Source organism: Cornus florida, unplaced genomic scaffold (genome assembly GCF_030987335.1).
Source record: "Cornus florida cultivar Cherokee Brave unplaced genomic scaffold, ASM3098733v1 CherokeeBrave_3.0.0_Hap2_Chr02, whole genome shotgun sequence".
Classification (NCBI taxonomy): domain Eukaryota; kingdom Viridiplantae; phylum Streptophyta; class Magnoliopsida; order Cornales; family Cornaceae; genus Cornus; species Cornus florida.
This window is the reverse complement of record NW_026775572.1, coordinates 17655266-17682436: the sequence shown is the minus strand read 5'-3', so window position 1 is coordinate 17682436 and position 27171 is coordinate 17655266. Positions and strand designations below refer to the sequence as shown.

The 27171-nt window shown below is 34.4% G+C and overlaps 2 protein-coding genes across 3 annotated transcripts; one reads left to right on the top strand and one right to left on the bottom strand.

Annotated features, from left to right (window-relative positions):
* Window positions 1-3093: 3093 nt before the first annotated feature.
* LOC132293975 (phosphatidylinositol/phosphatidylcholine transfer protein SFH3) lies at window positions 3094-10885 on the top strand. Its single transcript, XM_059791673.1, has 14 exons — window positions 3094-3412; window positions 4106-4254; window positions 4903-5164; window positions 6079-6178; window positions 6304-6570; window positions 6937-7014; window positions 7116-7217; window positions 7304-7353; window positions 7590-7689; window positions 7785-7880; window positions 8052-8141; window positions 9192-9312; window positions 9689-10098; window positions 10367-10885. Exons 2-14 carry the CDS (start codon window positions 4221-4223, stop codon window positions 10451-10453), a joined length of 1797 nt encoding a protein of 598 aa, XP_059647656.1. The 5' UTR covers window positions 3094-3412; window positions 4106-4220; the 3' UTR covers window positions 10454-10885.
* A 3603-nt stretch (window positions 10886-14488) lies between these two features.
* On the bottom strand, window positions 14489-25527 carry LOC132293974 (phosphatidylinositol/phosphatidylcholine transfer protein SFH8). Of its 2 annotated transcripts, XM_059791671.1 has the most exons (15): window positions 25291-25527; window positions 25069-25183; window positions 23700-24003; window positions 20148-20247; window positions 19712-19978; window positions 19515-19592; window positions 19133-19234; window positions 18971-19020; window positions 18343-18442; window positions 17939-18037; window positions 17690-17803; window positions 17450-17582; window positions 15751-16154; window positions 14880-14954; window positions 14489-14776 (listed from the first exon to the last, which is right to left on the bottom strand). In XM_059791671.1, exons 2-15 carry the CDS (start codon window positions 25100-25102, stop codon window positions 14756-14758), a joined length of 1881 nt encoding a protein of 626 aa, XP_059647654.1. In that variant the 5' UTR covers window positions 25103-25183; window positions 25291-25527; the 3' UTR covers window positions 14489-14755. The 2 variants fall into 2 exon arrangements, with proteins under 2 accessions (XP_059647654.1, XP_059647655.1); XM_059791672.1 differs by lacking the exon at window positions 19133-19234.
* Between the last annotated feature and the right edge of the window lie 1644 nt (window positions 25528-27171).

The following is a 27171-nucleotide window of genomic DNA, read 5'->3' as shown; positions in this document are numbered from 1 at the left end:
CAGACAATATATCAATATAATCAAACAAGAAATGAGAGATAATCATGGCCATGTCAAAGTTTTTTTTCATAAGAAATTTAGGTGCTACAGTATTACCGCTTCCCGTCTGCATCAACACCAACAGTCAATTTGAATGTGATTAGTTTTATAGACTAGATAGAAATAAAAAAGTTTAAGTTATGCAATATATATATACACACACACACATATTTATATTTCATGCAAAGTCGTCTAGAATAATAATCCTTGACGTATCTTTTAGCAAACCCCTAAAGTCATTTTGTATAAATTGGAATAGCATCCACTAGAATTCTCTAAGATTTATCTAGTGTTATATTAAATATTGTTTATCGATTCTAAAATATTTTAAAACATTGGATTGTGATATTTGAATAAATCATAATCATTCTTTGTAATTCTTTTGCCTATATATATAGAGGTTGAAGTTGATTTGTTGGTTACCAAATAATCAAATGTGATAAAGAGTTGGTCAGTAGAATACAAATTCTTCTATTCACAACTTGACTTAACATCACAAATGCTACCTTGTAAAACAAAACCGGTAGAGAAGAGTTGGAGATGAAGGCGAATTTAAATGTTGGCAAAATACAATTCAAGCATGTTTTGATTTTTGATTTTTTTATTTTATGTATCTCATCATAAGAAATAACTACATATTTTTATAATAAATTACAGTTATTAGATATAGAGATTTTTTTCTATTAACAATTACTATCTCATTATTATTATTATTATTATTATTATTATTATTTATTCAGTTATTAACTGTATCAAATTTTTTAATATAAAAAATTGTAATAATACAACATTTATTTTTTATCATCTTAAATTTACCTGTTCGTACAGTAATTTGATAACAACAAAGAAAGCTGAGCCTATAAGAAACTAAGGCTCCATTTGTTTCAGGTAAAATATTTTTTTTTTGAAAAATATTCTTTTATTTTTATTTTATCCGTATTTGGTAAAGGTCTATGTTGAGATTAAGGTCGAGTCGATCGGGCATGTAAAATAACTTGTCCAAATTTGATAGATAAGTTATTTTTGTTAAATTTTAATATTTTTTTTATAAATATTTTACGACAAACAAACATCACATAAGAAAATAAAAAAATATTTTATGTCCAAACAAACTGAGCCTAAAAGGAAAACAAAGAAAGCCGCTAAAATTTGCTCTCACAAAATAATTAATGACATGTTTAAATTTATGGAATGGTGTGAAATTGTATGAACAAATTCTTAACCAAAATATTTTACTAACCAATGCATGGAACTAAAAATATGAATTGAGGGACTCAGCCCTTTAATACATTATGGGATCCGTGGATTTGTTTGTTCGGTGCTATCCTTAGGATTTGTTTGATTTGTAATTATAAAAATAGTTTTCAGTTCTCGGAAAAATGAAAACAAAAATTGTACAAAAAAATTTTTTTTGTTCAATTTTCTGAAAACTATTTTTTGAAAACTCAATTAAAAAAAATCAAATTTTTAGAGAATAGTCTTCTATAGCTTTTTTCTGAAAACTATTATTAGAATTACAAATCAAACATGCCCTAGTAATTTTAAATTTCAAAAGGTGCTAAGAATTATCTTAAAATAAAGAGTTTATGATCATAAACAGTTTTCACATATTTACCATGAGGGCAAATTATTTTTTTGTTGCATATATGTTCCCTCATTTAGCACTAGAAGAATCATGATAGTGTACATAAACAGTAAACATAACGGTTAACCTAAAAAAAATCATTAGAACACACAACATAGTCGAGTGAGAAAGAAATGGGCTTCAATAACCTAACAAAAAAATACTCCAACCCTCAAGACTACCAAATTTATCTTTTAATTTTTTGGGCAAATTGCATAAAACCCTCTTTTATTTTTAATTTTTGGCAAAATATCCCTTGAAGAAAAAACTTAACATAAAACATCCCTAACTATTCAATTTGTTGTAAAGTGATATTATTATATGATGAAAATACTCCTCAATATAAATTTTTAAAAAAATGATTTATCTTAATATAAAATTAAAATTCATACAAATAACTCATTCGGCATAACGGTGTTAAAATTTTTCCGAAACTTTTTTAATGGTACTTCTATAAGAAAATAAAAATACATTGAAATGATTTTAAAATTTTCTTATTTTTTAATAAAAAAACTTAAAAGAAAACGAAATTCTAAAATGAAAATCATTCTAAGGCAAATTATTTTTAAATTAAATGGCATTTTTGTATTACAACCATTTTATAAAATTTTCTTAAAGTTCTATTTTTTTAAATTAAAAGGGAAAAAAATAAAAAAATAATTTTTTTTAATTTTTTTTATATTAAAGGGCATTTGCATCATTATAACATCACTTTGCAATAAATTAAGTACATAAGGGGTTTTATGTCAAATTTTTTTTTTCAAGGAGTTTCTTACCAAAAATTAAAAGTAAATCGAATTTGCTTCTAAACATTTTATTTTATTTTATAATTTATTCCAATAAATATATAAAATTGAATATATTATATATAATAATTTATAGGTGTCCTCTAAAGGCCAAATTTGGTACTGTATGAAAACTGTTCTCATATTATTAATTTTGGCAAATTAAGGAAGGGAGAGTCGAAGACTCGAACACGAATCCATTTATTTGAAGAAATGCATAACTAACTAAACCATTGAATACTTTGCATATTCACCAACTAAATTATTAAATAATGTTGACATATCCTCACATTTAGTATCAAATTTAATTCAAATCATTGTTGATCCAAAATCACCTGATAAATATTCTATATTTTTTTTAAAACAAAAAATCCTTACATTTTCCATCACTTATAAATTACTTGTGGATTGTAAAAAAAAGGTTTCTTTCGGAAATTGTCCCTTAAAAAATAGTTAAGACTGACTATTATCCCAAAATAGAGGACTGATAATAGTAATAATTTACGTGTCACCGAACGTTGACCGCATTAGTGGATTGGATTAAAAATCTTAATACTACTGCATAATATGATAATTATCTCGAAGTAACGAATAATAATTTTGCGGGGAAAAAAGCGAAAAGGTTTGAAAGCCGTTAATTACAAAACCGATTAGGGTTACGTACTCAGAATTTGAACGGCGTGGCTTCCATTTCGCATTTTCTCTCTCTAAAAACACAGTATCCAACAGCTCAGTGGAAGGAGACTTCGTCAATAACATGAAGCAGTTTCTCTCTGTCTCTCTCTATACATGCATATTTATATATGTGTGTGTGTTTATTTTTTCTATAATTGGGCGGTTGGTTATAGCTGTCTCTTGGCTATGCTGGTTGTTTGGGGCCGCAACTTCAGTGGATAATCGGTGATATAAACTCTCGCTCTCATTCTTTCTCATTGCCCCACCCACTTTATTTGTTTATACACTGGTAATCCCCTCTCTCTCTCTAGATTTTTCACGAAATATATTGTTATTCATTCTGAAGTAATTCTGATTTTGTTTCTAGTTCTTGAATTCTTTCTATTGATTATGATATTATCATTTGTTTTTCCTTTTGGCCTGTGATGTGTAATTGATTTTTTATTTTTGTTAGGTTTTTGTGTACTAACATGATTATGTATGTATATATATTGTTATTACATTTGTGCTGCGCTTGATGATATGGAATTTGGATTTGAAATTGTGGACTGAGTTCGAATTTTAAATAGATTCTCTTCCATTTTGAGTTCCAAAGCTTTCATGCCAAGTGAAGTATTATTGAATTTGAATTTCTTCAATGATGGGAATTCTTTGGGTGCTTTTGGCTTTTCTAAATTTATCGATTTTAAAGGAACTTGGGATCACATTAGGCTAGGAGTAGAGAACTCGAAATGTTGATTGAATCAATATGTGTTAATCCTGTATGTCAAATAATTGATTCCCAAAATTGTGGATGTTACGGCTATAATGTCGAAAGGGAAAAGTGGAGATGTGTTTCATGGTTCTTTTTTTGAGTCTCTCTCTATGTAAAATATGTAATGTAATATATAAATAGGAAATGCAATGGCAAAACTATCGATTTTTTTTTTTTTTTTTGGTGCACTGTTTGGATATGTGAAATGAATTATTTTTCTGGTAACAGGTGTTGGCACTTGGTGAGGGCGCAAGTTCTGGCATTGTGGTTTGAGTGATTGATCCTCCTGCACTTTTTATATCTTACTTGACCAAACTTGCAAACTATAATCACGAGTAATAACATGTCTGGAGCCCTTGAGCAACCCATTAAGCCAGGTAACTGTTCTATGTGCAAATCTTCCCTGTTTGTATTTCTTATTTAATTTTTCTTTGAAGATGAACGGGAGCTCCCAATTGGCTCTTAATTAATGCTATTCAGATCTAAACGGAACTTGGAAATAATATCTAATCAGTCATTGTTTGTATAATTGATCAATAAGATTCTTTTAACTGAAATAATGGAACAGAAAACGAAGTCGTTCATACTTCAGGTGAGTTACCATGAGAAAATGGATCTAGTTTATAATCTGGTTGTGCAAATAGGCATCCTCTCCTTCGACGAAGCTCCAACAATTAAATTGGAAGACTATAAAGAAAATTATTTAAAGAAATCCAAAATGAACAAATTTATGCTTTGAGCAAACATCTAATGCTGTTTTATATGCTGTTTGATTTAACTTGAAACATATTGTTTATGATCACGATTGACTTTAATCAGTTGGTTTAGTAAACCTTGTTATTGAAATTCTCATCCGATAAAAAGTTCTTATATCTGAAGAATAGTGCCTATGTTTCTTATTTTATTTTTATATATATTTTATGCGGAATTATCGGATAATAGCAACAACTACAAGATGTTCATCCTCTTGCTTGCTTCATTATATGGTGTTTCTGAGAATCTTTTTTGTCATAATCTGTATACAGTTCTTGAAAAACCTGACTTCGAAAACTCCGAGGAGGAGAGGAAGACAAGGCTTGGGTCTCTTAAGCAGAAGGCCATTAATGCCTCAAACAAGTTCAGGAATTCTTTGACTAAAAGGGGACGGAGAAATAGTAGAGTCATGTCTATTGCGTTTGAGGATGAGCGTGATGCAGAGGAAGTTAAGGCGGTGGATGCATTGCGTCAAGCACTTATATTGGAAGAATTACTGCCTACAAAACACGATGATTATCACATGTTGCTAAGGTTACTTTCTTTTCCATGTTCCATCATAAATAATGGGGTTGGCTTATGCACTTATTTTACGGTTATAATGCAAACTGGGTTGTAAATGAATATGGTTTTGTTTTATAAATTTAAAGCCTTTGATTTGAGTAGAAGTAAATAAGTTCTGAACCATGGGAGTATCTTCTTATTAAATGGTCCAAGGAATTTACGGCTCTCCTTATATAACGACATAGAAGAAGGCAAATGATTGCAAATATTGTGTTAGGGTTCTTAATTTTTGACACAGGCAATTCAAATTTTAACTAGCCTTTTCTCATTTTATAAAATTATATTGGGTCAAGAAAGAAAAAATGGTGCCATCTATAGATACACAAACACCTAGATATAACTAGGCTATGTTTTTTTATTCCTTGATTTGATGTAGATGAAAGGAGTACTCTGTGCATAGGAGTTCATTTCAACCGGACATAGTTCAATATGTTACTTGAAGTGTGTTAAAATCGACGATATTGTTTTATTTCCTTTCTTTAATATAACTTTTGCTGTTCTTGTAATCTTAACCATCAGCACATAGTTGAGTCTAGCAAGACACTTAGTCACAAACCATTTTTATTCTCTGCCTCATATTCTGTTGCTCTCATACTGCACTCACATCATTCTCTTTTTCTGTTTCATATTTCTTTTCCACTTTATTTTAGTAGCCAATTCTACTGCTGTAGCACTCCATATTGTAGTAAGATTTAATTCAGTACTTTTCTTTATTTCAAAGCAGAACGTTCTTGTACGAGGAGCATTTACTTCAGAATGCAATATGTGACTAATTTTGTAAAAGAGTTCATAGAAACCGCAATACATCTTTGTTTAAAATCATGCTCTTGAACTTATCTTTGGATGAATTAAAATCCTAAGCGGGTACTTTTATGATGACACAGATTTTTGAAGGCCAGGAAATTTGATATTGAGAAAACAAAGCAGATGTGGTCTGATATGATCCAGTGGAGGAAGAACTTTGGTGCTGACACGATCATGGAGGTATTTATGGGAACTATAAATAATCAGTTATAAAGGCGTCTATATAATCAACCATATGTGAGTGTCCTTTTATTTGACTATCATATAGTCACTGAATTTTTCCAATTAATATTTCTTTTTTTTAGGATTTTGAATTCAAGGAAAGAGATGAAGTGCTCGAATACTATCCACAAGGATATCACGGGATTGATAAGGATGGGCGACCTGTTTATATTGAAAGACTTGGTAAAGTTGATGTGAACAAGCTTATGCAAGTTACGACTTTGGACCGCTACGTGAATTACCATGTTAAGGAGTTTGAGAAAACCTTTGCCATCAAGTTCCCAGCCTGTTCAATTGCGGCGAAAAAACACATTAATCAGAGCACAACTATTTTGGATGTTGAAGGAGTGGTATGCAAGCATCATTACAAATGCTTTTAGTCAACCAAACATATGCGACCCCTTTTTTTTTTCTTTAAATTAACTGATCTCCAAGTGAAATATAATTGAGACCAACCACCTTTACTGTTAAGAACAGTTAACAATCTGCTAAATGTGGGTATAATCTGAGCCACCTTTAATTTTTAAAATGGAGAAAACCAACTTTAAGTGGGGTGTTATGCTAACTTCCCGGTGGCTGTAAAAGGTGCCCTCTATTTAGTTGCTACTGTAAAAGAGCTTTCAGGATCTTTTTACCAAATGAAAAAATTAGGAGGTTTTATTTCATTTTTTATAAGAGATGAATTGAACCAGTAATTTACATGATGGATGCTTCAGGGACTGAAAAATTTTAATAAGACTGCAAGGGAACTTATTCAGCGCATTAACAAGATTGACAGTGACAATTATCCAGAGGTACTCATTTTATCTTCAGGCACTCAAGTTGATGTGTTTGGTTTTCCTCTTTGTGGATGATAGTTTTTCAGTTTCTCATTTGAATTTTTTCTTCATTGTAGACCTTGTGCCGTATGTTCATCATTAACGCAGGATCTGGGTTTAGGCTTCTGTGGAACACTGTTAAATCATTCCTTGATCCAAAGACCACAGCAAAGATTCATGTAAATCATTTCAATCTTTTTACCTTATGATAGTGATGATTTTGATCTAATAAAATGCTAAACCAGTTGATGGTTTTCTTTGGCAGGTTCTGGGTAACAAATATCAGAGCAAGTTGCTTGAAATAATTGATGCTAGGTAACTTTTTTTTTTGGGGGGGGATCAATTGACAAAACCTTTGGTTTTTCCTGATTCTGTTTCTCCACTGACCTAGAACCTTTAGGTTTATAGTTTACGATAGTTCGTTCTGAAATTTACTGTTTGTAAACTTCTTGAATAACAGTATCTGTCAACATGTAACAAAACATTACATGGTCTTCTTAAACTTCGGTATGGGGCCTCAAAGCACCTTTCTTTTTCCTGTTTTGTGTCAGTGAGCTGCCAGAGTTTTTGGGTGGTAAATGTACTTGTGCAGACAAGGGTGGTTGTATGCGTTCTGATAAGGGCCCATGGAATGATCCTGATCTATTGAAGGTTATCTACCACCCCTTTTTTCAATTGTAATTTCCTTTGTTTAGTTCCGCGTGTTGTGGAGTTTTAATGCTAAAATTGTTAATTTGTTGAGGCAGATGGTTCATAATGGTGAGGCCAAATGTGCGACAAAATTTTTGATTCCGACCATTGATGAGAAGGTCATTTCTGAGGACAAGAGCCCAAACCAAGAGGTGCCCTACTTTGGATATATGTCTACTCTTTCTCTTTTAATTTTTTGGTTTATTTTCTTACTCTTTTTACTTTTGAAATTTGCTTAATTGGGCTTGTTTTCTAAAATTTCTGGCCTAAGGAGTTTATGTCATTAATTATTAAGTATTGACAAACTTTTCATCATAATATAGAGCGTGAAGCAGTGCAACTCCTTCAACACAAAAACAGTCACGGGCATGGGCTCACCCAGTCATCCACAACTCTTTCCGGTTTATGAAGAAGTAAGTTTTCTAGGCTCTCATCGCAGGTAGGCAATGCATTATAAGAGGTTAGGATGTGGGCAGAGCAGTCAGATGAACATATGCTTAGAATACCATGAGGTAGCTAATTTATATTATCAATTTGGTCAAATTTGGCGAATGTGTTTGAGGATAATCCAGAGTGGCTAGAAGGATGTTTATTATATTATTGTGTTCCAAAACGTATCTGAAGGTCATCATCATTTAAACTTTATATTTTTAGAAACCAAGCCAGGGAGAAACCTGGTGCTGGCCTAATATACAGTAGCAGGTTTGTTAGAAACTGCTCACACATTTATTCTTTCTGCTCTTGTTAACATATATATGTTGCATGAAGTGTAGAAAACTCCATTACATGTGGGGAAAAGTTTACTTTAGCAGACCTTTATCTGAAATTTTCATGGAATTGCAACTCACCAAATATTTTCTGCATGGTATATTCATTTATATTTTTAACTATTATGTCTGTTTTGGCAGTTCTATTTTATTTTTATATTATAATTTCTTGTGTTATTGTCTGTTTCAAAATCTTTTTACTTGGAACCAGAAATGACAGGAAGGAATTCAGAAAGGAAATTAAAGAAATGAAAAGACAAATAATAAACTTCTCTTCTATAGTTTCGTTCTGAAAAGATAAGGCAGGCAATATGCCTATTGACATACTTTTATTTTCTTTTTCCTATCGACAGTTTTTTGTCCTTGATATTGTTAAAAGCAAGTGGTGAAAATAAATGCCAGCTATCTTGTCTGATAAGGCAAGTTGGTAATGAAACCATGTGTATGCATTCGAGTACCCAGAGGAGCTTTAACGCTGTTTTCATTCCCCATCCGCCTCTTGTCTTTCCCCTGTTAATGTCTCTTCCCATTCCAAATGATGGAACTTGGAATATAACTACAATATTCTTTTATTCCTTCCCATTCTCTAGTTCCATACATTACTATCTTCTTCTTCTTTCTAGTTTTTCGTGCATAGTCAAGATCTTTTCATTATAAATTTCTAATTGAGGAAATAAAAAAACTAATAACATGCAGGTTCATGCAAGCAAAGGCCATGGTGCATATGAGCATGCAAGCTTCATTCCAGTTGTTGACAAGTCTGTGGATGCAGCTTGGTGTAAAGCTCTACAAAAAGATGAATTTGCCCTTTCTAAAGGTACATATTATTTTCGAGTATGCGCATGCTTTACAAATTCCTAATAATTGTTAGTTCGGAAGTCACTTTTTAAGTCTAATTTAAAAAGTTTTGGCATAGGCTCTTTATGGGACTGAAATTGAGGACTCTGGTTTTTAGAAACAACTCAACTCACCAAGATTTCCATTTGAAATGACAATTAATCACCTGAAATCAAATAATTTATTTTGTTTGAAAAATTCTCTGAACTCAAGGAAGTATAGTAACAACAACATGTATAAATGTATATATATGTATTTATTTTTCTTATTTTCATTTTTTTTTTCCTTAAATGAATTATCATTTTCCCTCATGCATGATAATAATGATATATTTTTCTCTTTTCCTTGAGCTGCAGATTGTTATCCCATGCCTGATGCATGCAGAACTTCTCAAGGAATGAACAATCAAGGAATAAGCAATCATCTTATGGCCGGGTTTATGTCGTTTTTATTGGGCATTGTCACAATGGTCCGTTTCACACGCAACATGCCAAGAAAGCTTACAGATGCTACCCTCTATTCTAGTTCAATGTGTGGTGATGATGCAACAATGATCAAAGGCCAAGGGCATCCATATCAGTTACAAGCACCCCCCATTTCCAGTGCCCAGTACTTGTCCATGATGAAGCTCATGAGTGAACTAGAGGAGAGAGTGAGCATTCTCACGCAACAACCTGCAGCAATGCCACCTGAGAAAGAAGAAATGCTGAACAGTGCTTTGAGTCGGGCTGATGCCTTGGAGCAAGAGCTTTCAGCAACCAAGAAGGTATTCGTTTCTTTTTTTCTTTCTTATCCTTCTGAGTACAGAAATGAGAGCTCTATATAGCATTTGGGAAGAGTTGGTAACAAACATATGGTTTTTCCGTTAGTTTGCTGCGAACACCATTGCTAGCATATGTGGACTTATAAAAAGGAATATCTTCTTACCTTCAAATAAAGCAAATGGTGACAAATATGCAAGTATGAAGTACTTGAAAGCTAGACAAATAGACTAGAGGAAGTATTGCTTACAATTGATGCTTTTTCTTGTGCAGGCACTTGAGGATGCGCTTGTTCGACAGGAGGAACTAAATGCTTACGTTGAGAAGAAGAAGAAGAAGAAGAAGTTCTTTAGTTTCTAAATGCAGAAGCCATAGAAAAGCTAGAGTATTTCGAAAATGGCGGCGATGGTGATTTTCAGCCCCACAAATGCTATATAGAGCTCTCTATGTTCACTCTGTTAAAATTCTCAAATCGGAGCGCTACCACCGTACAATATGAAGTTGGCCATGATTAAAGCTCAAGGTCCCCCCATCACACTTTCATGTCTAGAACTCAATTCAATCCAAAAGTTGACTTTTGACTGGTGAAATGAAAATAGGATTTATGTGACAGGAGAAAGATTTCTCAATCCTAAGCCAGAAAGATAATACGAGTAATTAACAAAGTTACAATTGGTGTGCTGGATTTGTTGTTAGAAAGTGAATGTTCTATGCAAGAAATATGCGACTATTGTACAATACAGTTTGCAATTTGGAGATAATTATATACATATAAAATTTGTAAGTTTAGCAGTTTTGAGGATTTTATGCACATTTCAATTCTTTGCTAGTTTTGGAAATTGGCCATTAAAGACACGGGTCTTTTTCGTAAACTTTGACCCATCACGTACAGATCTTAAGCTCTTACAAAATGAACATTTAAATGACTATATCATATATTAATATTGTTAGAAGCCCGATCACATAATGATATAAACAAAAGAATTGAAGCTTTAATTTAGGGTTATAATCATAACACCCCCCTCCTATCATCAAAATCGTGCATAAAACCCTATTAGAATAAAAATTAATAATAAAAGTTTCTGAATTGACAAAATTTATCAAATTACTCCCAAATCCATGAAGACATGCTATATAGGTTGTGAAATGTCAAATTTAACCTTACTATTTAATATTAAATTAAAAACTATAATTATTATTTTAAAATTACAAAAATAATACTCATCAATAATTATTATACAGTGGCATTATTTTAATTTTAAAATAATAATTATAGTTTTTTATTTAATATTAAATAGCAAGATCAAATTTGACATTTCACAACTTAACGGATCGATGAGTTGATCATAGGTAGGGGTGGGCGTAAACCGATTTTTGTCCAATAATTTTACCGGAGTGGGCAAGGTCGCTGAGACTAATGACATTTAAACTTTAGAGCCCAAATGGGATTTGGGCAAAAGTTTTAGTAACACAAGGAACCAAAAATATAAGAATAATTTACAACTTTTATATAACGCTATAAGTAAAATAAAGTTAAAATTAGATTATTTATAGTATCATAAGTCATGGATTCATGGTATTCAAATATTGAGTTCTTTCCAAATTTATTTTATGGAAACTTTTTGGACCATGTTACCAGTCTTAAATTATTAGAAATTATATCTTATTGTTATAAGATTATATTACACATAATTTTGTTATTTTTTTCACATGACATCAAATAGCACCTAAGTTTATGTAGTTATATAAACTTTAACATTTTATTTTCTTACAATTTTATATATTTATAGGTTATTAAAATTTGGGACAACCTGCTTTAACATTTTATTTTCTTACAATTTTATTTATTTATAGGTTATTAAAATAACTTGAAAAACCTAATACATGGTGCGAGCTGAGATACAATGGGTTTATCGGGACTTGGACTTCGCGAACTAAGCTATTAGAACTTTGGGTTTGGCTAAGCTCCGCCTAACCTGTCCAAATCCCACCCCTAGTCACAAGTTTGGGGGTAGGGATGGCAAACTTCCCATCCTCGTCGGGTCCCCGCCCCGCCCCATTTATAACGCGGATGAGGACCTTTTATGTAAACAGGGATGGGGATGGGGGTAAATTTTGAAAACCCGCCGGAGCCGGGGGCGGGGATAAGGTAAACCCGTCCCAATTAAGTATTAAATTACTAATATACTCTTACATTTAATAATTTATTACTAAATTAGATTTATTATATATGTGAAAATAAGAAAAATTATATTTTTTAAAAAAAAATAATATATGTTAATCGGGGCCGAGGCCGGGGATGGGGATAAGAGGTCGGGGGGCGGGGGTGGGTATGGGGGTGGTGGTGAAATTTTAAGCGGGGATGGGGGCGGGGATGGGGATGGGGAATGAGATCCCCGCCCCATTGCCATCCCTATTTGGGAGTAACTTGATAGAATATTTAATTATGGTTAGATAAGGTTTGTTTGTTCTTTTTCTTTTCTTTTCTTTTCTTTTTTTTTTTTATTTTTTTTTATTTTTTATTTTTAACCCTGGCAAACAAGAGAAGTTACATCTTATCACTTGAGGATTACAAGGCAAACAAGAGAAGATTACTGAACATCATCAGGATTAACCCCAACTAATGGGCCGAACCCACTAGAATCTGCTGGAGAGGCTTCCTTCCCACGCACCATAATGACTATCAATACAAACTTCGACAGGTGGATCCACAACTGACACAACACAGCATGAGGCGACGAACAAGGACGACGTAACAACGCACATCACCGGAACGAAGTGGATTGATAGATCGCCGACGTGCTGCCATCCCAGTAAGCTCCATCGGTATAGCCTGGCTCAATAATAGGCTGGAGACGCAAGATCCCAATTTGACAAAGACTTTGTCAACCAGTCAAGATTTCCTTCACCACCCAACGACAATCCACAGGCCATAGCGACTAAAGTAGATACATAACTATCATTGGATCTGCCCGCCACGGAACCCAGAGAGGATAGAGAGAGAGAGGGGGAGGAAGGCAAGCACCGACCACTAAAAGCAAAAAAAACACATAACAAATATGAGAATTAAACAGGAAACAAAGGAGATTAGAGGAATACCCGGATCAAAAGGAAAGATTGGCATAAATCAGGTATCGATTCTTAAGGCACAAAAACCCCAAAATTACAAGCCTCCGCTCACAGGTGCTCCTCCGTCTAGACAACCTATAAGATCGGCGGACTGGAGAAGAGATGGAAGCCATCTCAGAGAAACCACACCTTCTTGGAGATATCCCTAAACTCTGATGAACAAAGGACCTTGACTTAGCGAGGAGCATGTTGAAACTTAGTTCAATGTCTCTCACGTTACCTCCCTCGCTCTCTGAACACATGGAATCTCAATATCGCTAAAGCTTGATGGTGAGGAGTGCGAAACACCGTCGAAACCACACTCACTGATGGGAAATAGGAAAGCCGGCCCTCGAAAACACTAGCAAAGAGGGGAAAAGGCTGAGAGAGAGAGGAGAGAGTGTCACTTCCCCTATTCTTTTTAGATAAGTTTTGTTTGACTATTTTTATAATAGAGGGATTTTTATGATTTTAACCAATCTCAGTTCAAAAGGCAAGGTCATTGTTCAGCGAAATGTTCAGAAAACGGGAGGAATTGACCGGCTGGCTGATCGATATTCACAATTGTCATAAGGAAGGTAAAGCAGTCTCCAAATGAGTGAGACTTGGGGATGGTTAAAATTGATCATCAGAGGCCGCCAGGAGCTCTACAGCCATTACCGAAACCGGAGTGGAAATGGGAGAGCATTTTTATGGATTTTGTGCAGGGATTGCCCATTTTTTTCAAGGATCATAATTCCATTTGGGACATCGTGGATCGATTGACCAAATTAACTCATTTTCTGCCTATTCACACTGATTTCACTTTGGAGCAGTTGGCGAGGCTTTACATTTCGGAGATGATGCTCGAGACGAAGTAGCAAGAATGTCTTCCATGCCAAACCCATAAGGGCCACGCGAACAAACTTGGACCCAAGTTAGATCAGAGTCCAGAGTGGATCAAGGTATATTCTTCCACACCACCTAATGTAATACATTCTCTCTCTTTGGGGCTGGAGCTAATCATGATTGCAATGGAACTAACCGTGAACACCTTAACTGAGCAAATTTTTGGAAAATGATCCACCGGACGAATAAAAATCATCGGATAACCTATTTCAATTATCTAACCGTGACAAGGCAAGACCTTTATTGGTGAATTCAACAGCTACACAGTTTTACTAAATGGTTGTCAAGAACCAACGGCGACAAGAGCCAGCCATATGAGAAGCCTCTTCGCACTTAGAATGGTATCGACAATCAGTTTCTCAGATAAAGAAATGGATGTCATAGCAGTGAAAGATATGAAAAAGCACTCTGATCATAAACGCCACAAATTATAAACATTACATGAAAAGTTGAAATAAAATTGAAACTCACAACATAAGAGCAAGTAAAACAAACTTAATTATACAATTTTTTCATCACGGGTATGTATTTCATCTCTATGGAAAGATGACATTGTTCTAAACAGCAAATCCCGTGAAGAGTAACTTGGGTGGGTGGTATTGTTCAGCATCTGTATAAGCATATCCTTGCATATTGCGGGACTCCCTCGTTCATATCCAACACCTCTTACCAGCAAAACTTATTTTCCTGCATAACAAGCATTGAGAGAAGAAACACATTAATCTTAATTATCAAAGCATAAACAATCTCTTTCAAAACACACAAACACACATATAGATCATCATCTCACCCGAAATTTAGCCTCTTCTTGACGGTCTATGTAAGCAAGCATTTCCTCTTGGCTCATCAAAGCCTCATGCAGAGCCTGTTCAGTAAGAAGCACACACACATGCAATCAACTCATGCACCATTTGAAAGATGCAGGCAATCATGCACTAGAAACATAGTCAACAAGAGCAACATAATGCATGCACAATTGTGCCTAAAACTTGAAGGGAGGTAAATAATTGAAAATTCTCTAAACATTATTTTGAAGTAAAGCTCATCTAGTATTTAGATAAATGCAAAGAATGCTGCAACAGCCAACAAATTAGTGATTTTTTATTTTTTATTGCATGTATATAGCAAGCCAATTATAAAAGTGACAGCATTTATGTTACTCAAACCAATAAACTTCCTTATTCCCCAGACTTAACGGTTAATTCTTTCTATTTTACATTATATATTTTTCGTTGATTAATCTTGTAGTCTCAGAAATGCTTCAAAACCGCACTCATGCTTTCACAATGTTTTCACACAACATAAACCTCATGATAAAGCACATTTGTGGCAACATGTACATACAAAAAATTGATGAGCAAATTATTTCTGTTACCAGGCTTCACATCGCCCAAGTGTAAGCCAAACTGGTGATAAGTTGTCAGTCTCATAGCAATAGATAATCACCACGTTTACAAAGCAGACATATGAATGCAATCATTATTGCAAAGAAATAAAATTGTAATGCAGTGCTTTCACATAATACTCATACACACGAGTTACAGAAAAGACCAAGCCAGGGCTCCAATTGATAATGACCAGCCTGTAACCAAATCAGCAGTGATCCAATAACATTCATATCTGTATCAAACAGAATAAATTTTTTTAGCTGTAGTGACTACCTTTTTAGTTGCAATTAACTCTGCTTCTAGGGCATCCACACGGCAAAAAGCGGCGTTCAGCAGTTCCTCTTTCTCATAGGGCATCTCAGATGGCTTTGCTTGAAGTGTATCAACCTTCTCTTCAAGCTCAGCCAATCGTTTTAGAACAGATGAAAGTAGTTCTGCTTGTGTGTATGCTGGAGTTGGAGAAGGGGGGCGGAGCTCCTCCTCCTTGGACACATCAAGGGCAAGTTCCTGAATATTTTGGTCAGGATCATATAATGAGTTAGGAAGTTTCTTTGTTACACGGAATGCCACCGAACGGAACAGTGCAAAAAGGGTCAAGAAGAAGGCCATAAGCACTGCCAATATCCGAGCACGGAGCCCTTCTGGTGCCTTTTGAGTATAAGGCGGTTGAAATGTGCCTGCAATAAATCCTTTGAGATCAAATTCTTGAGAATATCAGAAACCTGACTAATTTGAAAGAAACAGTGTTGAATAAGCAAAATAGCATCAGATAAGCCATCAAAAATGAAGTTTCAATATTAAAAGGCGGAAGGTGGAAGAGGGGTATACTCATTGTATTTGTGGGGGTTTACAAAATAGGTTTAGCATGAAGGTTACTCTGTATTTATGCCAGACTACAAGATTTATGAAGTAACATAATGGAGCATGTTAGTGACATATATATATAATATGTCAAATAATGAAGTATCGTACATTAAATCGCTAAACTAGTAATAGTAACTTCAGTCGGAAACCTAAAATGTCTCGTGGCAAAATTATACCAAATTCACAAGTAACTGGAAAACAAATGAATTTACAACCATATTGGGTTCACATATATCAAATTCGCTAAAATGTTTGTTTGGGTTCGCCTCGTTAAGGGCTCAGTTTGTGTTCATTTGTTTACTAAATGAACCAAGCTCAAACAGAATTTTCAAGCTTGGTTAATAAACGAGGGGAACTCAAACACCCCCCCCCCCCCCCCCCCCCCGGCGCTTGGCTCATTTGTTCGCGAACAAAGCTCAGAACGCGTTTGCTAACATATGTAACTATTCATATACATATTAATATATACTTGATAATGAGAACCTAGAAAGAAAAAAAATTATACGAGAACCCATTAGGCCATTTAATTTATATATAAGGTCTATTTATAAAGCCCATATAAAGTGAAAGAAAATTAAGTTGAACTATTAAGCCCAAGTAAGCCCCATAAAACAATAAAATCCATGAGCCAAAAATATACACGCACCCAAACCCGAACCCTTATCTAACCTCATCTTCTAGCTAATATTTCTGGAAAATCTATGTAATAATTTCTGTTTTCTTGAACACATCTATGTAATATATATATATGATTGTTGTGTAATCTGTATTATTCTGTAAACTTGTACTCCAATATATGTGTGTGTGAGAGAGAGAGATAATAAGTTAACAAGCTTCAAGCTTGGCTCAAATGGGTGGTGAACGTTTGTTAGCCGAGCTCAAACACTCAGATGTGAGCTTGGCTAGAGCCGAGCTCAAACACTCTGCTGCACGGCTGAGTCAAGCTCAAACAGGCCACTACTCAGCTCGGATTGGCTCGTTTACAGCCCTAATCCTCGACCTTCAACTGTGTAAGGTGAGGAAGTACTACTAGGCTACAACCCTTGGTGTTAGTATGTAAACATTGAAAAACAGGATATTCGAGACAGTCTAAGCCAGACTTGCTAACCTTTGGATGCAGAAGGCTTTTGGAAGGATGCTTGCCTCTTCCATCCAGCATCAACAGCCTTATCGACCATAGGAACATATTCGTCATATCCTGAGAAGCTAGCAGCAGAGCTTGCCTTTCCAATAACTTTAGCCTGTTTAATCAAGGAAGCATCTTGGTAACATAATAGCTTCCACAATAATTTAAAAGAACAAAAATATATTGACATCGTAATTATAAAGAGAAAAGTCACAAACTTACTTCTTCACGAACAGGAGTCAACCTAAGATGTGAATAATTCCTCATTGCTTTGGGGGAAGCAATATCTTCAGCTTCAGACCCCGACTCCCCAGTGGATGTATCACTGCCTTTTATCTGTTACAATAGAATAATCAAAATAAATTTTTTTTTTTTGATAAGTAAAACAAAATAATTATATAAAAGTATAAACGGAAAACAGAGAAACATGAATGTATCCAAGTAAACTGAAAGTAATTCAGGAGGTTGTACCATTGGGTACTGTGGCTTAGCATACGCAACTACCTTTCCTTCACTGTTTAGAACTTTAAAAACCTGTCTAGCACACTGTGCTTCACCATTTAGAACCATCTGCAATATAATGCCCACACAAGAGATTGCATCTCAATAAAAGCAAACATGAGACACACAACTGGTCAAGTGAAAAGCCTATAATAGAAATATTTCACTGCATTTACTTCACTTAAGGGAGAAATTATTACATGATCCCGGCCAATCACCACCTGACACGCAAGCAAAAATATGAATAAAGCTGACACATTCGCTTGTGTATCGATTTGTGATTGGCCGCGACGCGACCATATAGTCCTGGACCATGTAATAATTTCTCTCACTTAAGGAAAAACAAAAAGTAGCTCCCAAGGCCAGGGCAGAACCTTCAATATTTCTGGGTTTTTCCATGGCCCTTTATCGGAATGAAGGCAACCCCCGCTATCCGCACAGGTACATCTACCCCCCATAAAATCTGGCAACTCACTGCACAAGTATCAAATTCCATAAGTTTTGAGATGGATTGATGCAGTTGTGAAATGAAATATAAGTAAACATCATGACTATTTTTGGAATTTTGATAAGACTAGCTCAGAATGCAAAATAACAAATTAACTAAGGGCCCATTTGGCAACCAATTCTGTTTTGCATTTATGTTTTGATACGAAGCACAAGTGATATTTTTATGTGCAGTGATTTATTCTGAAACAGAAGCATGTTTGGTAACAAATTTGTCGGATGTTTTGAAGGGAAAAAATGAAGAACAATGTTTGGATGATTGTAAAAAATATGGTATTCACATTATATTGTTTTTTCTATAAAAAAAAATGGTGATAACGTTTTTGTCTTTTTTTTTTCCGAAGCAGATGCAGTACTGTACAAAACGTAACAAAATTTACCAAACATGCTTTCGCCACATGTATCTGTTTTTCACTTGATTTGGCAACAATAACATGAAATAAAAACGGTTTCCAACAGACCCTAATCCAGTAAAGAAAAATCCCACCAGATTACCTGGCATCAATAAACTCGAGCAACTTGTTCTGGTACTTGTTTCCAAGAACCTAAGGAGAGATTCCAAACAGAAGAAGAATGATTGATAAACGTCAATGGCCCAATAGTTATATACAGTAACTTGCAAAAGGTGAAAGGAGGAAAAAAAAAACATTAACATACATGAATCTTGGATGTTGTTCTGGGGTCTAGAAAAGACTTAACCATATTCAAAACCATCTTAAAACCAGAACCAGCATTGATGATAAACATTTGGTGGAGTGTCTGCAGCAATCAAGATGGTAAGAAATCCAGGTGGATATTCATTTTTTTTTTTCTATGGTTGTTCTTATTGTGGTAAGTGAGAAACACAAATATACCCAATTGGCAGTTGCCATTTATAGGAACTTAAACCCATGATCTTCCATTTAGCAAGTAGAGGAGACACTACAAGAGCTAAACATAATGGTATCCAGGTAGATATTACAAATTAATATAATTCACAAAAAATAATAACAAAAACTTAATCATGGTATAGTTATCAAGTCGAGAGAATTAAGATTACTTCAGGGTAGTTGTCACCATCAATCTTCTGGATCCTCGTAATGAGTTCCCGTGCAGTCTTGGTAAAGTTCTTCAAACCCTATCATTAACAATAGAGTATAACAAAACAAAAATAAAAATAAAAATACATTTTAAATCTTCCAAAAATGTACAAAAATAGTCTAGTGATTAAGACAAAAATTACAGAAGAGGACATACAACGCCTTGAACATCTAAAATCGTTAAGCTTGAATCTATGTGCCTTTTTGCAGCGATGGTACAAGCAGGAAACTTAAACTTGAAACTTTTCTCAAACTCTCGGACATGGTATTTTACGTAGCGATCCATGGTTGTAACTTGCATAAGCTTATTGGCGTCAACTTTTCCTAATCTTTCAATGTAGACAGGTCTTCCCTCCTTATCCACGCCATGATAACCATGGGGATAATACTTTAACACTTCATTTACCTCCCCAAAATCAAAATCCTGATAATAACATTAACACAGAGAACGTGGCTGATTAAAAAGAAATGTTAAAAGTTGGAATGCCACATGCCAGTATGCCACAAAGTCATAGATTGACTACAAGCCAAAGATCCCAAAACAAAGTTGAAAGCCAACTCAGCACATTCAAGCAAATTGAAGATGTAACTACCTCTATAATAGTGTCAGCACCAAAATCTTTCCTCCATTGGATCATATCGGCCCACATATGCTTTGCCTTTTCGATATCAAATTTCCTTGCTTTCAAGAACCTGTTAATAATCAACTAAATCATTATATAAAACGAACATGGAAACCTTGTTAAAACACTACATCTGACAAAAATCCAGATTCCAGGTCGTTCCAAGTCCAACAATGAGCAAATAACATTACATGTTGTGATCCAGTTCTGGACTTGCTTGTGTCCAAATTTTGTTTAAAAAAAATTAACTGTCAAATATAATAATTCTGAAATACTAAAATTATCATCACTTATCCGCAGAGAACAGGTTGACTAAGGGCTGGGTTGGAAAGGGAAGGGGGCGAGACAAATGTTGGTTGCATTTTTGTTAGCTAATGAGGAGTCAAGTCATGAGGGTTATTTGCAAACTACATATTGATAAAATATATTACGATGTGAGATTGGTGAGAAATGGAGAAAATGGATTCAAAAATGCATCTGGATATTTAGATTCTCTATGTTAGTTAACCAGACTCCGACAAGATTTTTTTGATTCTTTAGGATGCCTCATATTGGAATCATCTTTCACCCCACTGTTTATCCTTGTAATGTGAGCTTTGAGTTGTATGTCAACAAAAGCAACCAGTGGAGGGTTGGAGGAAGGTTTCCAGCTGGGTAGGACGCAAGACCTCGGATTGGAGTAACTAATCTTAGAAGCTTATGACGCCGTCATTTTTTGTAGGGCATAGGTTGTTAACCAGTTAATGTGGTTGAGATGTGTGCTATTATGTTTTAAGGCCGTCTCAGGTTTGGAGGGCAGTTGGAGAAAGATAAATTTGATTTTTGTTTGCAAGGTGGGAGAAATTGGTAGTCTCTGAATACCAAAATGTACACAAACCCATGATCTAACGAAATTGGTAGTCTCTCTTGACACCCTATTTGGGGTTAACTTCAGTCTCTTTCAAAAGAAAGTGGGGTGTCTAGTAGTTGCCTACTAGTGATAAGATAAGAGAAAGTAGATATAGGTGGTATGACCACCTGTAAATCCACCAGTAGACCTGTAGATGCAATGGTAAGGAAAAGAAATTTTGTTTCGGTTAGAGAAAAAGAGGCCAATCAAAATTCACATGAGATGAAGTATTTAGAAATAATTTTAAGAAAATTAAATAAAATAGGGCACATGATTTGCAATATAAAAATATGGAAAAAGATGATTTATATCGTTGACCCCATTCATATGAGATAATGGCTGATATAATGATGATAATGGTGATGGAAAGCTTTAAAAAGAGGTTGGTGGATTGGAAGAGGCAGTATTTCTCTAAGCAAGTGAATGTGGCAGTTAAAAATACGTTGACTACCCTTCCAACATATTAATTTATTTTTGAAGGTGATGTATAATATTGATGTGACACGTGTCATTAATAATTTTTAAAAATAGAATAAAGCATCTCCTTACATGTTTCGGGGAAAGTATTTTTCATAGTGATATTAAGAAACTTTAGAGTTTTCTACAACCACCCCCGCTTAATAAGTTAATAATTTGAAAAGTAAAAGTTGGACATTAAATGGTTAATATTTTAAAAGGATTACAAAATAAGAAAGTAAACCTAAAGTTCACACAAAGCCCATGCCTTTTTTGTCCAATGTTACTAAACCTCACATGCCTGTGAGAGAGAGAGAGAGAAGGAAAAGAAACAAAAATGAAAACGAGAAAGAAAATGAAATAACTATCTGTAGAATTACTAGTTTTCATCCTCCAGATGGCTTTCTTTTCTTCAATTAACAAGAAGTATGAAAAAGAAACTACAAATTCTATTGTCTTAAATTGTATTCTATTTAATACCCACACACACATACCTAAACACCCCCCCCCCCCCAAGAAAAAAAAAAACACAACAATTAAACGAGAAAGAAAATGATATAACTATATGTAGAATTACTAGTTTTCATCCTCCAGATGGCTTTCTTTTCTTCAATTAACAAGAGGTATGAAAAAGAAATTATCAGCGGATTTCATAAAACCCCCCTAAACACACACTTACAGACACGGCATTAAATAAATTTACCATTTTACCCATTATGTAAACAAATTGGATTTAATGAATGCAAACCCTTGATCAGATTACCCAAATTGGATATAAGAAATGCAAACCCTTGATCAGATTTACCCAAATTGGATTAATGTATGCAAACCCATGATCTAACGAAAAGATTAATGAACCCAAACCCAATTTGAAAACCCTTAACAGAAAAAAATTAATCTCCGTTTCTACGTTGACTTCGAAACCCTAATCTGTTGCAACTACACAATGTTGAGCCAACATTGTTATGGATGAAAGGTTGTACCAGTGATTGGGTATTATGAGAGAGAGATAGAGAGAAGTTTGGGTTAGCAACCAATTGGCCAAATCGCAGAAGTGAAGAGAGAGAGAAATCCATTAGGGTTTAGAGTGGTTACCAACTAACGGAAGGTGTGAGGAGGAGAGAGACGCAATGTTATGGGCCTTATGGCTGAGGTAGGGATGGCAAATTCCCCATCCCCGTCGGGTCCCCGCCTCGCCCCGCCCCGTTTATAGCGGGGATGGGGACCCTTTTATGTAAATGGGGATGGGGATGGGGATGGGGATGGGGGTGGGGGCAAGTTTTGAAAACCCGCCGGGGCCGGGGGTGGGGATGGGGTAAACCTGCCCCGCCCCGCCTCGCCTCGATTAAGGATTAAATTACTAATATACCCTTATATTTAATAATTTATTACTAAATTAGATTTAGTATATATATGAAAATAAGAAAAATTATGCTTTTTTAAAAAAATAATATATGTTAATTGGGGCCGGGGATGGGGCGGGGACGGGGATAAGGGGTCGGGGGCGGGGGCGGGGGCGGGGGCGGGTATGGGGGTGGTGGTGAAATTTTAAGCCGGGATGGGGGCGGGGATGGGGATTGAAAAATTCAGCGGGGATGGGGATGGGGATGGGGAATGAGATCCCCGCCCCGCCCCATTGCCATCCCTAGGCTGAGGAGAGGCATGCATATATATACAAGGGCAATAATGTCTTTTTAAAAAGATGGGATGAGCACATGACTTGGAGAGTCTGATTTACTGTCATTGTATCAAGGGATTATTAATGGTGTGGAGTATTCTGTAACAAAGTGATAGTTTAGGGGGCTAAGTGTAAAAATAGTAGTTGATCCCAAAAAAAATCATAAATAAATTGATCAAATTTGTTCTTTGGAACTACTTTCTATAATTTTTAAATTTATTATTAGTCTTTTGTGAATTATATATATAGTTATGGAAATATATGAGGTAAAATTATCTTTTTGTAGAGTAGAAAAAATGTACATATATTATTAATTAATTGTTACCTGACCCCAATCAATAATTATCCTCACTTCCGGATCCAACTTCAAATCTTAGAAAGAAGGAAAAAAAAAAAAATAAAATAAAAAAAATACCACCAACAAAAGTGACAACTAAAAGACAATTCATTAACATCAAACAATATTATGCATATTAGAGAGAATAACGGAGTAGAGTACCTTAACATCATATGATAGTCATCATGTTTTTCAGGTAGCAATTCATCCAATACCAAAGCTTGTCGAAATGCATCAACAGCTTGTAGCTCCTCAACATCTCGTACATCCTCAATTGAGACAGAGCTAACTCGACCGTCACTCTTTCTTCTACTGCTCTTTCTCTTGAGAGAATGTCTGAACTTGGTAGATGCATTTATTGCTTTCTTTTTCAGTGAACCAATTCTTGTCCTTCTTTCATCCTCTGAGTTCTCAAAATCAGATTTTCTTTCTCTTCTCTCATCATTACCAGAGGACCCTTCAAAGCCTTTCACATGGCAAAAATTAATTTAGATATGAAACTACAAACAAGTGATGGGAAACCACGACAAAGTAAAGAGACACTAATATATGAAATTATCCCCAACATAAACAACTAATATTTACAGTTAAATTGGAAATGTCTCAATGATTTAGAGTTATGAGCATTTTCTTATAAGGCAACACTTTTTTCAAATAATCTTTGAAAATAAAAAGAATGGAGCTGCAGAATGTCAACATATATCATAGAGGTTGAGCTTCCTCAACAGATACCTAAAGACTTATGAATCCTATCCAACTTCAACTACCATAAGTGGAATATCCCATCTAACTTCAATCATCATGAATTAAACCGTGAATTACCAGGACACACAGCAAGAAATGTAATGAGCGCTCCAAACTGCAAAGCATGCTTTGTTGAGTTAATATGAGTCTATGACTAAATTCATATTGCCAAGAATACCGAAGTGCCATCATATTCACACTATAAATTCACGAACTAGGGAAGTGAACATAAAACAATTTCTTTATGCATACATCATTCTGCACCAATAAAGCTAAGCAAAAACCATAACAAAGAAATTTTTGTTGGGAATCAACTGAAACAAACACCCAATAAAAACCCCTTTTAAGGCTAGGGCCTGCTTGGTTCAGTTTCTGTTTTTTGAGAACTGAAAACTTTTCATAAACCTGTACAAAAATTTGTTTGGTTGACAGTTTCTGAGAACTGTTTTCTAAGTGATAAACCAAACAAGCCCTCTGGAAACAAATTCTTGAAAGAATTCTAAGAAAATACATTAGGTCCCTTCAGTCAGCTTTGAGACTACATATTTTTCAACATGTTTAAATGTATCTAGCTGAGAAAACTCCTCCAGAAAACATTCATTAACAAAAAAAACCTGATTGAAAATTTCACACTTGCAACATGCAAAGTTTGGGAAATCACTTCAAACCATACTAAAAATTCGAAGATATTCCATATCTATATAGTACTGCGCCAGATTTAACAAAAAGAAAAGTACGATAGCAAAACATCAAAAGAAAATCCTCAAAGAAGAAAGAGAGAACTCACATGGCCTCGCGAACCGATCCAATGGCCCCGACATAGGTCTCGACTTAGCACCAAATCCAGACAAGAACTCTCAATCCTTGATGATCAATCAAGCATCACCGTACAACCCGGTGAACTACAAAAACAAAACCAACATTACGATCAGAAACCCTAGAAAAAAAAGATACTAGCACACAACTATATCAAAATTCAATCAAAAAAGAAAAAAGAAAAAAAGAGTACCTAAAATCTATCGTCACGAAGCACGAGATTGATCGAACGGCAATAAATGAATAGACCACGCTTATAGTGATCTATGCACTGTAACAAATGAGTGGGTGTATCAAATCGTGCTGTCGTAGTGGAATGTAAAATGGATCATGAAAAATAAATTACATATATATACTCCATTAATCTCGCCGGATTTGGCGATGGCGAGGAGAGAGAAAGATATGGTGTAGAGAGAGAGAGAGAGAGATATGGTGAGGGGAGGCAGGTTTAATGGCAAAGCGGGAGGGTGTGGGACCCAGTGTCAGTAGACTGCTGAGTGTCGGTAGCCACGTGGCAGTAGAGAAAATGGAGTGTTTGGAAGCTGGACTCGGCCGGCGGTGTTTTGAGCGAGGCCTTTTTCATTCAAACTAGTATAGTGGCTTTCAGTTATAATTCTCGAATTTTCATTTTCATAGATTTATCAGTGAGTCCCGATAAAATTACTTTGTAAATAAAAAAACAAAGATGATTTTCCATTTTTTCTCTTTTTAAGATCACTCTATACAATGGAAATTGAATGTAACTATTTATAAAATTGTTACTCACTCTATACAATGGAAATTGATTTGTAATATCAAATACTCTTATGAACTATTGGTCAATTTATATCAATATTCATTTAAATCTGTTACATCTGGATTATTACTGGATTATTACTGTGATTGTAAATTTCACGTGACAAAGTGAAAATACTAACTATTTTTTATTACCCAAAATACCTAATTTACTAAATTGTATTTTAATGACTTCCAAACAGGACGGAGCCATTACAAAATTATTTCTATTTTTTTTTTTTTTTTTCGCACTTCAAATTTCTTAAATTTTCTTTTTTTTAAAAGTCAAATTTTTCTTCCTCAATTAAAACTCTTGTATTTTTCTTTCTCAATTAAAACTCTTATTCCTTTTAAAGTTTTCACATTTTGTTTTCTGTTAGGTAATGCTCTCTAATAAAATTTTATGAATAATGATGGGGGAACCGAAAAGGAATCCCCAAATTAACATTGAATTTGACATGGTTAATCATTCTTATCACGTGTTAAATAATTATTATTTTTTTATACTATTTAAGTATATGAAGTGGATAAAAACATGTCAAATTCGGTACTTATTGAGGGTTAATTATTTGGTCTCCATATCATTATTCAAATTTTATAAATAAATGAATACAAATACATAAAATTTCACCTGATCGAGTCCTCATTGTTGGCAACATTGAAGTTAATTATTGTTCCAATGTCGCTTATATATAGATATATATATATATTATAATAGTTTCACGATTGAGCTTTGAAGTAGTTTCTACTGAAAATTTGAGCATCACTCAACATGTTTAACTACGAAAATTAATATATTGATTGAATTGATTATTACAAAAAATTTACCTGACTAATGATTGTCTTGTCCTACAGTCCTACTTAAATCTTAGGTAGCTTTAAAAATAATATTAATGAAATTGAAAATGTTAAGTGCAAAAAGACTTTCTCTACTATTGATACAGTGCAAAAAAAGTCCCAATGTAATATAAAATTTCTTTATATTATTAATTTAGTATAAATAAGTTCCTGAAAACGGCAATAATATTCTCACTTCACTTGAAAACTGAAAATGACAATAATATTCTCACTTCACTTAAATAAATTAAAAATTATAATTTATATAATGTAAAATGACAATAATACCCTCGAAAAGCCACCAAACCCAACAATTTCTTTCTCTCGCGGATGCTCTATTTTTAGAGGCACCTGTTTCTGATGATGAGATCAGAGAGCACAGAGTAGTGTGATGGCTTTTCACCCAGATAAAGCTCCAGGTCCTTAGATAAGGAATTGATTGCAAGCAAGCAAGCTTAATCAT